Here is a 17,500-nt window from a genome sequence, read left to right on the forward strand (position 1 = left end):
GCTTGTATATAACATGCGGACATATAACACACACATCATCAGGAAAATAACCTTTTTTTGCATGTAGTATTAAATTATAATAAATGATGTATTTGTGGTAAATGAATTAGATTTGCTTTAACCCTGACACACTGTTTAGTGCCGTGATTTTGTACAACATATTTGGAGCAGAATTTGTGTAGCCTATAGAAAGTGTAGCGGCGCTCTGTAGGACGTCAGGCAGCAGATGGCTAAAACTGAGCGTGTGCTAATTCTGGAGTGTATTCCACACACAACACACACCCTCGCACTCGCAGACACAGACGTGAATAAATACACAGCTGGAAATATGCCCGCACACACACACACACACACACGAACACACACACTCGCACACATGCACACACACACAAACACACGCACACACACACACAAACACACGTACACACACACGCACACACACACAAACACACGCACACACACACGCACACACACACACATGCACACACACACGCACACACACACACACACACAAACACACGCACACACACACAAACACACGCACACACACACACGCACACACACACAAACACACGCACACACACACGTGCACACACACACACACACAAACACACACACACGCGCACACACACACATACACACACACACTGGCAAAACATTGCTAGGCTTATAAAAGTCTTGCACAATTGCACAATATTGCATAATTTAGTTTTTTTTTATTTCTGTCAGATACTAAAACGTGTTCATGTAACATCTAACATCTGACTTGCTTTACAAATGTCACTCGAGTAAAACATTTCGAGCTCGTTACTCAAATTAAATTAAACTAGCTAATAAACCTCTGTGAATAAAACTGGAGCTCGAGATGGATACGGATGAAGAAAAATCGGTATCCATGGAAACAGCAGAATATTCTGGAGAGTGTGTGGGTTTTTTTTTTTTTGATGGTGGTGGTGGTGGTGGGGGGGGGGGGGTGGCGCATCATCCACTGTGACCCATCAGAGAGAAATAGGAAGGTGCCAAAGATGATGCCACCTTTGTGTGTTTCTGCATGAGGCTTTACACGTCATGTCACATGGAGAAACAAAATCAGACTCGATCCAAACTACTGAAAAAAAGCGTACTGATGAATGACTGTAACTGTTACTCTTTAATCCTTTATCTCTCTCTCTCTCTCTCTCTCTCTCTCTCTCTCTGTGTCTCTCTCTCTCTCTCTCTCTCTCTCTCTCTGTCTCTCTCTCTCTCTCTCTCTCTCTCTCTCTCTGTCTCTCTCTCTCTCTCTCTCTCTCTCTCTCTCTCTCTCTCTCTCTCTCTCTCTCTGTCTGTCTCTCTTTGTCTCTCTCTCTCTCTCTTTGTCTCTCTCTCTCTCTCTCTCTCTCTCTCTCTCTCTCTCTCTCTCTCTCTCTCTCTTTCTCTCTTTCTCTTTCTCTCTCTCTGTGATGTGTTGATTGGAATAATCTGGCAGCCAGTTCCAGTCATGTGACCAGTGCTGAGGAGACGCCACTAAATTAGATTATGGCTGTGTGTCCGCCAGACCGAGTTGCTGCAGTCAGCCAAACACACACACACACACACACACACACACACACACACACACCACTCCATTAGCTGTCCAGTCTGCTTTGCACAACCGGCAAAATGCCTGGGAAAGGGGAAAAAGAGAGAGAATCCAACGTGACAGGGAGAAAAGGAAGAGATGAAGAGGAGGAGGAGGAGCAGGAGGAGGAGGACGCCGCATCCGACAACCGTGTGACGGACATCTTCAAAGAAACAGCCAGTCAGAATTCCCACGACTCTGTGGGAGGAAGTTTCACTTCAAATGTCATCGCAAAAAAAAAAAAAATAAGCTTCTCAGCTTCTCTGTACGGATCATTTTTACACATTTATGATCAAATGTATTATAAAAACCTGCTGTCTCAAAGTTATTACAAAGTTACCACATGCTAACGTGGTACAATTGCAGCCACAACAATGTTAATGTTCCATTTGTACCAAGAAACCCTGGGGTTACGGCTGTAACTTCGTCACTTCTTCGTCCGTCAGAGGGGAAAGGGATGTGTGTGAGACAACCGTACGGCCGACAGTGTGTAACGTGTGTTAGAGCTCTAGCAGCCATTCATTCATCCATTCATTTTCTACCGCTTATCCGAACTACCTCGGGTCACGGGGAGCCTGTGCCTATCTTGGGCTTCATCGGGCATCAAGGCAGGATACACCCTGGACGGAGTGCCAACCCATCACAGGGCACACACACACACACTCTCATTCACTCACGCAATCACACACTATGGACAATTTTCCAGAGATGCCAATCAACCTACCATGCATGTCTTTGGACCGGGGGAGGAAACCGGAGTACCCGGAGGAAACCCACGAGGCACGGGGAGAACATGCAAACTCCACACACACAAGGTGGAGGCGGGAATCGAACCCCCAACCCTGGAGGTGTGAGGCCAACGTGCTAACCACTAAGCCACCGTGCCCCCTGTGCTAGCAGCCATTTTATTTTAAATATTGTTGAAGTGTGGATTAACCCTGCAGTAACTGTCTTTAAGCAGCATTTAGATGTTGTGCTCCAAAATCTGGAACAGACAACCTCAAGATTTTAAAGAACTCCTCAGAACGAAACGATAAACTGGGTTTCTAGCTTCCAGATCCCAGCCTTCCCAGAATCTAATAATCCCAATTTCCAGGTGTTCTTCATTCCCAGTGCTCTGTTTTCGCATGATGCCATTTTCCCTGCGTTCTCAGGATCTTTCAGGATTTTCCTGGGATATTCCGATGGTTCTGTGTCCAGGTCCCTACATCTTACTGTCCTCTGCTCTTATGGGTCCTTCTAAAGATTCCAATGCTCCCATTGTCTAATGTTCCCAGAGTTCCTAGGTTTCTAGGGTACAGAGTTTCTGCTTTCCAATAATCCCAAAGTCTCAAAGTCCTGTGTTTCCAATGTCAATATTTCCAGGAATATTTCGAAGATTCTGCGCCCAGAGTACTATGTTCTTATGGGTCCTACAGTATCTTCTCACATGTCTGTGTTACGGTTCTACAGTAGGTTCACCTGGCCTTGTTTTTAGGGGTCAATGTTCCAGAGTTTAAACTACTTTTCCAATGTTCCCATGGTCCAATGTTCGCAGAGATGCTATGCTTCTAGTACTCAATGTTCCGGACATCTAACAACCCCAACAATCCCAACAACCCCAACAATCCCAACAATCCCAACAATCCATGCTCCCAATGTCTTACATTGCCATTGCAGTATGTCCTCAGGATGCCATCGGCTCACAGTCCCATGTTCCCAAAGTCTTTTAATCAAGGATATTCCACTGATTCTGTGTCCAGGCTCCTACACCATAGGGAAATTTGCTTCTATGGGGGTCCAATGTTTCTGGTACCCTTCCCAATGTTCCCACTGTCCAGTGTTTCCACAGTTTCTATGTTTGAAGGACTCAATATTTCAGAGGTCCTATGCTTCTTGGATGCCACATTCCAAAATGTAACATTCCCAATAAAACGTGTTTCCAGAGTCCCGCATGTCGATGGTCCTATGTTCCCAAAACCTTATGTCCCTAGATCCCTTCAACCACAAAGGTCCAGTGAACCCAGTGACCTAAACTATGTACTCACAGTCGCTAAGGTTCAGTATTCCCAATGTCTCTAGAGTCTGATGTTTAGAAGATCCCCAAATATGTCCCCATGGCCTTATTCTAAAATGCTAATTTACTAAAGCCTCATGTTCTTCAGGCCTAACTTTCAGTTTTAACGTTTATGGATTTATGTTCCTATGTTCAAGGAGTCGGGGGGCACGGTGGCTTAGTGGTTAGCACGTTCACCTCACACCTCCAGGGTTGGGGGTTCGATTCCCGCCTCCGCCTTGTGTGTGTGGAGTTTGCATGTTCTCCCCGTGCCTCGGGGGTTTCCTCCGGGTACTCCGGTTTCCTCCCCCGGTCCAAAGACATGCATGGTAGGTTGATTGGCATCTCTGGAAAATTGTCCGTAGTGTGTGTGAGTGAATGAGAGAGTGTGTGTGTATGTGTGCACTGCAATGGGTTGGCACTCCGTCCAGGGTGTATCCTGCCTTGATGCCCGATGACGCCTGAGATAGGCACAGGCTCCCTGTGACCCGAGGTAGCTCGGATAAGCAGTAGAAGATGAATGAATGAATGAATGTTCAAGGAGTCTAAAATTTCCAGGTTGTCCAAGATTCCCAGAGTTCATGTGTTTTTTTAACCCTGTGTTTCAATGGTCCAATGTCCTACAAACCCAGAGATTTATTTTGTACACATATTGTGACACACATAGTTTTTATGTTTATTGAACCCAACAGTTGTAGAGTTTCCAAGATGTTCCCGAGATCCCAATGTCCCTAAACGGTGATGTTATTAAAAAATAAAGTATGTGTGAGAAATAAAGAGAACTGGATCTACTCACCACACTATTCCCTGAGCCCCAGAACCAATGGGCTTGAGGTTCTGGTACCGTTTCAGAACCGTGAAGGTGGAGTCTCCAACCTCCACGCTGTAGAACTGGTTGTCCACTTTACTTTTGCTCATGTTGTAATGCTTGGCGATATAAGACACATCAACTTGTTTACCAAAACCCTGTGAGGAAAAGAAACCTTCATTAAATCACAGAGATACTGTAGAACACAAGGCTCGTTTTTTTCTTACATATTTTTCTTTCTCTAAAGCTCCACTTATTCATTTCTAAGTCCTTTCCTTGGCTTGTTAGACCTGATGATCCCAGTGCCTTATGTTTCGAGTGCCAATGTGCCCGATATCCAATATTCCCAGTTTCTTATGTGCCTAAGACCTAGAATTTTGTAGAACTCTATGTTCCCAAAAGTTCTATTTTTACCCCATTTCAATCTTCCCAGTATGTTTCTTTACAGTTAAAAAGGTTTCTACATGAGTGTATGAGTGATGAACAGATAAATGAAGCGAGTCAAAACGACAAAGTACCAGCAAACAAACAGCAGGAACAATATAAAAAACAAATGAATTATCCTGTTTATTTCGTTTTTGTGTAAGCTGTAAGTAACACAGCAGACAGAAACCGACTCGAATGAAGAGCGAGCATCAGGTCAGCTGGAGGACGGAGACTAAATATAAACTGCGAGCATGAAATATAGATAAACACACGTGGGTGTTGATGTGGACTCTGGCAAATGCCATCCAGCATCGACACACAAACACACACACACACACACACACACAGACACACTGACTCAAACTGGATACTTTAAGTGTGTTGATTTGGAGGTTTTTTGTGTCTATAACATATATATAAACATATATATATATTTCTTGTATGAGCACATGGATGCTTGAGTATCGATTTGGGAAGAAAATGCGCTCTTTCTATCTTTTTTTTTTTTAGAGAGAGATTAAATGTCTCTGCTGTTCTACAATAACATGCTTGAGGGATTCAGGTGGCTAAAGGAGAGAGAATTTATTTATCATCCGTCACTGCGATGGACGGCTGCTAATTTGGTGGCTGCACTAATCTCATTCTGATTAACACACATTTTGGCTAAATGCTCTCTCTTATTAAAGCTGAGGGCAGGTGTGATTAGAACACAGGTCATAACTTTAAGAGATAGCTTTCGGGAGCGGCGTTCACACACGGCATTTTAACGAGTAAACGTCCTCGGGCTCGTGCGACCTCGCTGGATAATTAGGCTCGCTAATAAATTTGTGTTTCTATAAAGGGATTCGAAACGTTACAGGGAATAAAAAGCAACTCGACTCAAACGGTCACCTTGATGATGTCTGGCACAATTTCTTAATCTAATCAGTTCATCTGATGGTGACGAGGATAATTCCAAATAAATAAATCCTACAAGCATTTAACCAATCACTCTTAATTATTCCTTCATTCATTCATTCATTCATCTTCTACCGCTTATCCGAACTACCTCGGGTCACGGGGAGCCTGTGCCTATCTCAGGCGTCATCGGGCATCAAGGCAGGATACACCCTGGACGGAGTGCCAACCCATCGCAGGGCACACACACACACTCTCATTCACTCACGCAATCACACACTACAGACAATTTTCCAGAGATGTCAATCAACCTACCATGCATGTCTTTGGACCGGGGGAGGAAACCGGAGTACCCGGAGGAAACCCCCGAGGCACGGGGAGAACATGCAAACTCCACACACAAGGTGGAGGTGGGAATCGAACCCCCAACCCTGGAGGTGTGAAGAGAACGTGATAACCACTAAGCCACCGTGACCCCCACTCTTAATTATAACCTTTCTAGTTAAAGTAGTATTTGGTTTTATTAATCATCTGGATTCCTACTAAAAAGATTAAACTGAAAGAATCGCTAAAAAACATACATAAGGAACGTACACAATTTTCTTATGTTGCTTGAACTGGAGGACATGGAGCATGGAGCGCTAGTGAAGGAAGGTCAAAATATTGTTTTTAATAATAATAATAATAATAATAATAATAATAATAATAAAAATAATAATAATAATAATAATAATAATAATAATAAAAATAAAAATAATTGTTTTTAAACAAAAAAAACAAATCCACGATTTTAACCATCAGGGGTCTTCATTTTATCTGTGGGTTCAAGTCATCATGGAAGTTCGTATTTACGAGTTGAGAAGTCAGAGGCATTAAAAGTCAGAAGGAAATGGAGGTGAAATTTGTCTTAATTAATAACAAATTATTACCACAAGGTTTTTAACTCTAATTCTAGACGATAAAGAACAACAAACTGTGCATCAGTTGTGTTATAAGTTTTTATATAAAGATTCAATTTCAAATAATTTGGGAAGTTGTGGCCTAATGGTTAGAGAGTTTGACTCTTAACCCTAAGGTTGTGGGTTCGAGTCTCGGGCCGGCAATACCACGACTGAGGTGCCCTTGAGCAAGGCACCGAACCCCCCACAACCGCTCCCCGGGCGCCGCAGCATAAAATGGCTGCCCACTGCTCCGGGTGTGTGTTCACGGTGTGTGTGTGTGTTTACTGCGGTGTGTTTGTGTGCACTTTGGATGGGTTAAATGCAGAGAACAAATTCTGAGTATTGGTCACCGTACTTAGCCGTATGTCACGTCACTATCATTATCACTATCACTATTTGTCATCGACTTCAGATGTCATATCCGTTGATTCCGCCTTCGTGGCGGTGTTCATATGTTCAACTCGTAAATACGATCGTTCCGACATGCCATGTAGATTTTTGTATTTGTGTAAATATAACACAGAATCGTTTTATCTCGGATTCTGCATTTGAATGCTAGGACCAGGGTTGCCAGGGTGGTCGTTTTTAGACAAAACAACAAACTTGAAAAAAGTCTGCAGAGATCGCATGTTAAAGTCGTTATAGAAATTAAATCGAATTAAAGGGAACGTGCAACGCAGACGTTTCAGTTGTAGTGGGAACTGGAGAGATGTTACACGAAGGATGCTTCACGTAGGTCGGCTAGTGAAGTCATCACGTTGAGGTGAAATGAGAAACAAAACTGTATGTAATTTGGTGAGAGTTCTTTTTAATAAAGAAAAACAGGATATAAAGAGAAGACAAACAAAAACAAGAATTTAATGCTACAAATCACCAACACTATTCATTTTTTATGCTGTCTTTTTTCTGCCAACCTGGCAACCCGGACACAGGGCTACATCAGACAGTGACACACACTGACAACAAAATGAAGCAGGAGAATGGAAGTGAATGAATACTCTACCTTTTATTTTACCTGTATGGAACACACACCTGACAAAAGGCAATCTTCACATCCAGGATCGGTGCACTGCAGTTGTATAAGAAATGTCTGTTCATAAATACCTGCAAGACACACACACACGATAGAGATAAAGATTTCACAAGTTAATTGAGGACAAATTGAGAAGTTTTTTGGAATGGGGTAATCATGTTAGTGTGTTAGGTTAGAAACTGTTCATATAAAATCAAAGAGCGATAAATCTATTTTCTAATAGAACAGACGAGCCCGAGAGCTACGACGTCTCCAGATGTTTTCATGGCCTTGATCCCTGGTGAGCGTTGGTGGAAGAAGCAAATTACGAAGTGTGAAATACACGAAAAGCCGCATCTCTCTTCTCTGAGTCGTGAATAAAAGACTCGCAAAGATGACGATGATGATGACGATGATAAAGAAGTCAACAAGGTTTCAAAAATAGCTGTATGCCAACACAGTTTGATGACTTCCTTTGCTTTCCCTGAGTGTTTCCTGTTACAGGAGGGCAGTTCACTTTGATGGGCTAAACACACAGCGCCTTGATAAAACACCCCACGGTTTAGTATTAAATATTAATCAGTGTTTTTCAGCACCAACACAAGCGGCTTGTGCGTCATGGTGCTCTTCCAGGAGCACACGCTGTACTCGTCTTCCTGAGGAGGCGTCCGTGACGTGATGAACCGGATTACTCAGACCGGATTACAAAACGGGATTGACAGCTGCTGTAAAAAAAAACGCTGCACAATTAGGGATTCGGCAAAAGAGTGGAAAGATTTCTTAAAGATTATTCCACTGATTGCATGGAGCAATCTTTGTTCCATGTGCTAAGTTCATTATAATAATAAGGCATTATTTCATAACTCTACAGACTCTTAAGACTACAGAGTCATCTACAGAGCAGACTACAGAGTCATCTACAGAGCAGACTACAGAGTCATCTACAGAGCAGACTACAGAGTCATCTACAGAGCAGACTACAGAGTCATCTACAGAGTCATCTACAGAGTCATCTACAGATCAGACTACAGAGCCGTCTACAGTTCCGTCTACAGAGCGGAGTACAGAGTCGTCTACAGAGCAGACAACAGAGCAGACTACAGAGCCTTTTACAGAGCCATCTACAGAGCGGAATACAGAGTCGTCTACAGAGCCGTCTACAGAGCAGACTACACAGCAGACCACAGAGCCATCTACAGAGCAGACTACAAAGCAGACTACAGAGTCGTCTACAGAGCAGACTACAGAGCAGACTACAGAGTCGTCTACAGAGCAGACTACAGAGCAGACTACAGAGCCGTCTACAGAGCAGACTACAGAGCAGACTACAGAGCAGACTACAGAGCCGTCTACAGAGCAGGCTACAGAGCCGTCTACAGAGCAGACTACAAAGCAGACTACAGAGCCGTCTACAGAGCAGACTACAAAGCAGACTACAGAGTCGTCTACAGAGCAGACTACAGAGCCGTCTACAGAGCAGACTACAGAGCTGTCTACAGAGCAGACTACAAAGCAGACTACAGAGCCGTCTACAGAGCAGACTACAGAGCCGTCTACAGAGCAGACTACAGAGCAGACTACAGAGCCGTCTACAGAGCAGACTACAGAGCCGTCTACAGAGCAGACTACAGAGTAGACTACAGAGCAGACTACAGAGCCGTCTACAGAGCAGACTACAAAGCAGACTACAGAGCCGTCTACAGAGCAGACTACAGAGCCGTCTACAGAGCAGACTACAGAGCAGACTACAGAGCCGTGAGCAGACTAAAGAGCAGACTACAGAAAAAGAGAGCCAGAGCCATACAGAGGCGACGCTCTGGAAAGTAAGAAAAAAAGACATATGCACTGAATAGAGATGGTAAAAGTGGGCGGGTCTAATATTATTGGTCTTAAAAAGTGGGTGGGTCCTGTCCCACCCACACATAATGGTTCTGACGCCCATGTGTAGATACGAATTTGAGCTGCTTCTTTGTACTTTGTTTGATATCAACATTTACTGTTTTGTTTTGTTTTTTTTTTACTTTTCTATGAATATAACATCTATTATTGTGGAGAAAAACAGAAATAGTGATGAAACTCCTGAATGTCCTGAATGTCTGCTGTCATATGAGCTTCATATTAACACCACTGTGGAGTGAGACATGAGGAAGTCAGGAGGAAAGACTGAATATAAATAAATGTCATAACGACATCCTTCACAACTACCCCTGAGATCTTAAATGACCTTACAGTAAAATATTAAGACTTTATCATGTTGGAGAACATTCAGAAAGAGCTGACACTGGAGACTCCTTCCATAAAGGTCTTGAGTCATGAGTTATTATATAAGAACTCGAGTGAGTGTAAATGAAATAAATGAATGAAATGACTCAACTTCCTGCAGCAAGTGTTTCAGGCAGAGGATCATGGGAAGGTCAGAGATGACCTCAGGGTCAGGGTGAGATCTGATCGGTCTGAGCCAAGGCTGTGTGAATTCATCACTGGTCTGAGAAAAAGGGGGAAATGATGGAGAGAACTGAAAGTTCCTCAGACAAGGTCCAAAGTTAAAGAGAAGACTGCTGTGTCTGACGGTACCACAGAAAATCCCACCCCCCACAGCCCCATTTACCCCCTGTGTGTGTGTGTGTGTGTGTGTGTGTGTGTGTGTGTGTGTGTGTTGCCAAGGCACACGAGAAGTTCATTTTACTAAGTAATGATGATCAGGTGACATCGACTGTTCCATCACTCAGGACAAAACAGATGGAGAATGTCTGTCACCTAGACGCACCACCAATACCCTGTGTGTGTGTGTGTGTGTGTGTGTGTGTGTGTGTGTGTGTGTGTGTGTGTGTGTGTGTGTGTAAATAATGAAAATAAAATGTGTTTGATTTGATGCTAATGTAGCTAACAATTAATGCATCCTTATGGCTACCAGATTAGCATCAGGTCACCTTCAGGATCTTCCATAAGCTTAAAGAGACGTCTCGTATATTCTGTTTCCCAAAACAACACTAAGAAGCTGTGACGTCCGTGGCGTGCTGAAGTGTTGACAGTGTTGTTCACTCTATATCACACACACACACACTGTTTCCTACTGCAGCAGCACATTAGCTTTCACCACACACCCTCTCTGACTAATATATAATATGATTACTGAGACATGACTAGAAAAAAAGACAGACAGGGAGGATGAAGGCCAAGAGGCTTCTCAAGTAGAATAAATCCCCAGTCAGGATTTGACTTTCGGTGGTGAGGCATTTCAGGGCTCAGATAAATGAACGCATCACTAATTTAAAAAAAAGGACAAATCTAAAGAGAAAAAAAACGAGAACCCGGTAAAACGATGCCACGGTTCCTCATCGTTTTGTATTCCTCAACTTTTCCACAAATGTCAATTGAAGGTCAGAATTAAAGGTGCGGTTTGTCATTTTTTTTTAGCATGTTTCTATTCGGATAATAAAAACATTTCAAACATCCTGGGAGAGAAAAACGTTTCACAAAAAAATTTCATGTAACTGATTTTATTACTGGGGGGCACGGTGGCTTAGTGGTTATCACGTTCTCCTCACACCTCCAGGGTCGGGGTTCGATTCCCGCCTCCACCTTGTGTGTGTGGAGTTTGCATGTTCTCCCCGTGCCTCGGGGGTTTCCTCCGGGTACTCCGGTTTCCTCCCCCGGTCCAAAGACATGCATGGTAGGTTGATTGGCATCTCTGGAAAATTGTCCCTAGTGTGTGATTGCGTGAGTGAATGAGAGTGTGTGTGTGTGCCCTGTGATGGGTTGGCACTCCGTCCAGGGTGTATCCTGCCTTGATGCCCGATGACGCCTGAGATAGGCACAGGCTCCCCGTGACCCGAGAAGTTCGGATAAGCGGTAGAAGATGAGTGAGTGAGAGAATGAATGATTTTATTACTTTACATTTCATTTCACCTTAAAGGCAGCAGAGCGCCCTGAAAATGACAAACAGCCTCTTTAATGACTTTTTTATTTCTCTTTAAGACAGAGGATGTATTCATAGATGATGGTGAATTATTGTAATTAAGGTTCAAAATAAATAAATAAATAAATAAATAAATATCTCCTTTTGCATATTTATTAGCTAGACATAATTTATGCAAAGCTCCTTCCTGTCACATGACCACATGTCTCCCTGTTTTTAAGAACAAATCTGGCAGGTGAAGTTCTTCTTATTCGGAATAAGCCGTTTATCCGTATTTCGTACGATTCCTCGTCGGACAGAATAACAATCACCTCCGTGATTTCAGTTTGTCAAGAAACCCCGCTGATCTCCACGCACGCATATTAATCAACTCATCGTGTAATGACACGAATATGCAAATAAGGGGGCGGAAAAGAAGGTGAGGTAATGTGGCATGAAATGAGGGGAAAAGGGGGAAATGACCATCTCTGCTGCTCAAAATGCTCTTTGTTTGTCTTCCTGGATCGTCCGTAACACCCGATCGGCTCTGCTGTTTTCCGTCGGTCTTCTTCTTCATCCTTCATCTTCATCTTCTCGTACCTCGTTTTTGGTACGGCAAAAACTTGGTGAAAAAAGATCAAAATAAAAAAACATCAAAGGAACGTTAAGACAATTTTCTCTGTACGTCAGACGTAGTCCGTCATCCGAGTCACGAATAGTGTAATGTTAATGGACACCATGTTGATTAAAGGTGTAAACAAACAAACAAACAAACAAACTCCTCCCCCTCAGCTCCGAATCCCTGCACAGGAAAAATCTCCTCAAGCTCGATGTCCAGTCACCTCTGTGCTGATTGTATAACTGACTGTTTCTGAGCAGGAAAATTACGCATCGCTCGCTAGTCTGTCACAAAAAAAGCCAAACTCTGAGGCGTCCGTGTTCATTCATTCATTCATCTTCTACCGCTTATCAGAACTACCTCGGGTCACGGGGAGCCTGTGCCTATCTCAGGCGTCATCGGGCATCAAGGCAGGATACACCCTGGACGGAGTGCCAACCCATCACAGGGCACACACACACTCTCATTCACTCACACAATCACACACTACGGACAATTTTCCAGAGATGCCAATCAACCTACCATGCATGTCTTTGGACCGGGGGAGGAAACCGGAGTACCCGGAGGAAACCCCCGAGGCACGGGGAGAACATGCAAACTCCACACACACAAGGTGGAGGTGGGAATCGAACCCCCAACCCTGGAGGTGTGAGGTGAACGTGCTAACCACTAAGCCACCGTGCCCCCGGCGTCCATGTTTTTTTTCCAATTTTGTAGCTTAAACACACACAAGAAAAATCATCTCATAATAACATCCTGAGACGAATCAATTCGTTTCGTTTCACAGGCTCCGCCTTCAAAATGCTAGCGCCATGATGATTATTAGTGACATAAAGTACAGTGTGACGTTTAATCTCTTTCACTAGGTTGACTTTGGCTTAACTAGTGTTGCAGCTGCAGATAGAAAAAAACCATTCGCATCTTTCAACCAATCAGAATCCAGGATTATCGGGTTGAGCGTTTGAGTTTGCAGAACAGATTTAGCTACATTAACTTAGCTACACTACGGGCACATTGAACACACTGATATTTCACCTAAGGTGCTGTTCAGTTATTTGTTCAGTGCTGTCGAACTGTAAGTATTAGCACCCCTGTCCATCATTGTACCAATTGTACCACAATGAATATAATATAATTCTTTCTCTTTCACCGTTAGGCCCAGAGGGAGCAGAATAATCAGGCCTGGAAAAGGGGGCTGCGAAAGGCAGAGAGTCAGAGAGATAAATGCGAGAGCGAGCAGGCAGACGGACAGATGGAGAGAGATAAAAACGAAGATCGGTCTAAAATGGGACGTAATCTAAAATGTCATCTACAAACACCACTTTCTGTGTTTAGAAGAAACGACAAAAGCAGTAACGATTTTTTTTCCCATAAATCTAAAATCCATATTAAAAAAAGATTTCTTAAAAGAAAAAATTAATGCATTCCTGCAAAATTGATTTCGTTCCAGCAACAAAGCGAAATCCGTCTCTGTTATCGAAACGACGGCTCGATTAATGCTTCTCTCTTATACAGTAGTAGCAGCTCCATTTCCCTCATCTTCACAAATCATAACAGGAAACTGACCTCGACACGAAGCCTTGTACAACACGCACATCACTCACAACACACACACACACACACACACACACCACACACATCACACACACTGATACAGAACACGTACAGTAGAGTGTGACAAGGAACGATCTTAAACCTAATCTCACAGCATGAACAACACTGTAGACTTCACATACGTATTGTGTGAAGTAAACATTACTCGTGATGTATAAGGCGTCTGCGATGCATTATAACACGTGTGGAATGCAGGCTATGATGCGTACGGCTTTCATGGGAACGGTGAAAAGATTTAAGGTTCGAAAACTGCACCATGTTAATCAAATGTAAACCATGGCTTGTGTATGCATCACTGAAGACTGAGGAGGCCACCATAGGGGACCTCCTGCCATCTGCCCCATTTCTCTCAGTCTGTGTGTGTGTGTGTGTGTTGGGTGTGTGTTTGTGTGTGTGTGTTGGGGGGTGTCTTGGCTTACTGATGACTCCCAGATCATAAAACACACCAGAGTTGCACACACAAGGATGTGATGTGCGGTGAAACACCAGGCCCGTGGCAGGTGCAGTACGGAGGGAGGATCATTATCGGAGAATAGCAGTGACAGCTTGAAGGGGTGGGAACGCCCAGCCCAACCCCCCACTCTGCTCACACACACACACACACACACACAACACCAATGTAACTAGGGCTGTGGTGTGAAAATCCAAGCCAGGAAAAAAACCCCACTCTCAAGCCCCGCCTCTTAGATAAATCCGTTTTCGTTTATTTTTTCGCTAATTAAAAACCTCACACCTTTGACAGACTTTACAGCTTGTCGCGGTACCGAGAAACTGACACTGGAGACTCCTTCCATGACCTTTAAAATAAAAGTCACCTTATAAGAAGCTTCAACCATTATGTTTTTTTTCTTTGTCAAATTTTTTCAACTCGCAGGTTTTTAGGATATGATCAGATACCGTTCCCCCATCCCAGACCCCCCCACGACCGCGGGGATGAGCTGTTGCTATGGAAACTGTAAGGCGTTGTTTTCGAATGCTTTGAACGTGGACACCAATAAACAGGTTGTAATTTCCGGCGTTTAATTTCGCTACTAAATTAAGACAAAGTCAGATGGAAGAATTGGAAAAATAACTTTATAAAGAATTTATTATTTATTCGTCTGTAAGTTTTAAGTCCCGGTTCTGAGAAACTCTCGGAGTGTTGTTAGATATCACACCTCAAAAAAAAAAAAAAAAAAGCCTGCAAAAATCCACACACTGCATCCACCTACCACCGAAAAGCCTGAATGTCTGACATTTCTGACAACACTTTGCTCATTATGTGGCGCTTATTATGGCTGTAGATCAGCGTACAGACAGGGGGTGGGGGTGGGGGGTTGGTGGTGTCGCCACCCACCCCCTCGCTCGTCCCCGGCTACCTCACAGAGGGGTAAATAAATACAAATACACTCTGTGGAACACCAGGGTCTGTCTAATCTCCACTTATATGTCTATATATCTATCTATTTATATCTATTCTATGTCTATGGAAAATAATCCAATTGTTTCTTTAGATTAATCTGATTAGCATAAAGGTCACGTACTGTACGACACCCTGCCCTGTGAATGTCGGTGGAACAGCAGATCCAGAAATATAAAAAAAAGTCTGATAGATAAAACAGCTAATCGTAGCGTCTCTTTATTCTATTTTTATCATTTTCTATCATGAGTAGAAATTTGATTTCTGATCGACCGTATGACGCGATTCGTTGCTTCGTCGATCGTTTTTAAAATACCTAGAAAAATATCTACCGGTGCTAGAATAAGTAACTTTTCTTAGAATTCCATTCTGGAATAATAAAAATATCTATTTATGGATTATTCATTCATTCATCTTCTACCACTTATCCGAACTACCTCAGGTCACGGGGAGCCTGTGCCTATCTCAGGCGTCATTGGGCATCAAGGCAGGATACACCCTGGACAGAGTGCCAACCCATCGCAGGGCACACACACACACTCTCATTCACTCACACAATCACACACTACGGACAATTTTCCAGAGATGCCAATCAACCTACCATGCATGTCTTTGGACCGGGGGAGGAAACCGGAGTACCCGGAGGAAACCCCCGAGGCACGGGGAGAACATGCAAACTCCACACACACAAGGTGGAGGCGGGAATCGAACCCCCAACCCTGGAGGTGTGAGGCCAACGTTCTAACCACTAAGCCACCGTGCCCCCCCTCTATCTATGGATTAAAGTACCAGAAATAACCAAATTTACAGAAATCAAGCAGATAGCAAGAGCACAAAAAAGAGCAATGACCACTCATCAAATCCCTTTAGATTATAATCCTGAACCATGAGCTGGATTAGACTGTCAATTTAAGCCAGAGATTCTTTATCACGCTAATGTAATCACCGCTAAACAATTCATCGGACTAATCTGACATGCAGCGAGATTTCCAGCTCAGACGGATGTTATGGACATGACGCCTCTAATAACGGATGTCATGACAACGGATGAAGCGATGAAGAAAAATTCCCTGAGAACACGCGGAAGAAATCGGGACCGAAAAGCAAAGACGTCGACGAGATTTTTCTTGACTAGAAGTGTCCGAGATGGAGGTCTTTCTTCCCTTAAACGCAGGATAGAAAACACAGACGGAAAATGAAAACACAAACGAAATCAAAATGTAACGTAAAAGCAAGAGACGATAAAAGAAGATGGAAAAAAACAACAATTATATGATGACAGAAGAAGAAGACGACGAAGGCCGAAATACATTTTTATGTGTCTGGGATGTTGCTAATTTTAATATAGTAATGACTGGTTTATTTGAAGCTGGATCAAGTGCTTTTTTATAAGCTGCTGAAAAACGACTAACGAGCGAGGAAGCCATTTTGTTCATGTCATGAATCTCATGAATCTACGTAATTAAAAATCTCATAGTCGTGTATTTAATATCCTTCTCAAACTCCTCCTCTTCGTAATCGGTCCGTGGTTACGTCAGAGACGTCTGTAATTTGAGTGGGGGGGGGGGGGGCGCTGTTGAGCAGCCAATGGAGTAAGACGTGCGATTTGAGACTCCTGCAGAGTTTATGGTAATTGTTATTTTATATCGCAATTTAGATTGCCTTTTGATATATTTACCCCTAGGATACTTGGTTAAAGTCTTTTTCAACACTTGGACGTATTATTATGGCTGGAAAATCATGTAGTTTGAGTATTAAATCCTGCCTGTGTGCTTAACTCACCTCTGAACACACAAGAGTGGTGCTCTTTAATTATTTATATCTCACACTGCAGTTAGAAGACTCGCTGAAATGCGCCATTGGCTTGACGGTGACTGACGGACTGACTGACTGACTGACTGACAGACGGACTGACTGATGGATGGATGGATGGATTAATGATGGACGGATGGACAAGCAGACAGATGGAGGCGAACCTAGAAAATAAATTTTATGCTTAGATGAATTGAGCCTCAGTTTTATTCATCATTACAGTTAAACTGAAAGCCTGCACACAATCCGGGCCTCTGCCTTCCGAGCCTCCTCGACGCCGGCGAGAGAATAAGAGCCGAGTCGAACGCACTCCTTCACACAGACAGCATCTTTTCAGTGCACAAAGCAAATGTCAATCCGGGCCGCCCACAGGCTCTCGGTTAATATCAGACTTCCTCTACACTCTGTGGCAACAACGTGGCTCGCCTCTCGCTGGGCTCGA

At 43.4% G+C, this 17,500-nt stretch overlaps 1 protein-coding gene across 9 annotated transcripts in view; it reads right to left on the reverse strand.

The window, feature by feature from the left end:
• The window catches only part of mapk10 (mitogen-activated protein kinase 10), a 49,871-nt gene that overhangs the window by 23,580 nt on the left and 8,791 nt on the right, over window positions 1–17,500 (reverse strand). For 8 of the 9 annotated variants that reach the window (XM_060891023.1, XM_060891021.1, XM_060891022.1 and 5 more), the window contains exons 2-3: window positions 7,737–7,808; window positions 4,429–4,598 (exon numbers count right to left, since the gene is read on the reverse strand). In XM_060891023.1, the coding sequence (XP_060747006.1) occupies window positions 4,429–4,598; window positions 7,737–7,808 (242 nt within the window). Of the gene's footprint in view, window positions 1–4,428; window positions 4,599–7,707; window positions 7,809–17,500 lie in introns of all 9 variants that reach the window. The other variant, XM_060891025.1, reaches the window with a different exon arrangement.

This window comes from Tachysurus vachellii, chromosome 17, assembly GCF_030014155.1.
Source record: "Tachysurus vachellii isolate PV-2020 chromosome 17, HZAU_Pvac_v1, whole genome shotgun sequence".
In the NCBI taxonomy this organism is placed as follows: Eukaryota; Metazoa; Chordata; class Actinopteri; order Siluriformes; family Bagridae; genus Tachysurus; species Tachysurus vachellii.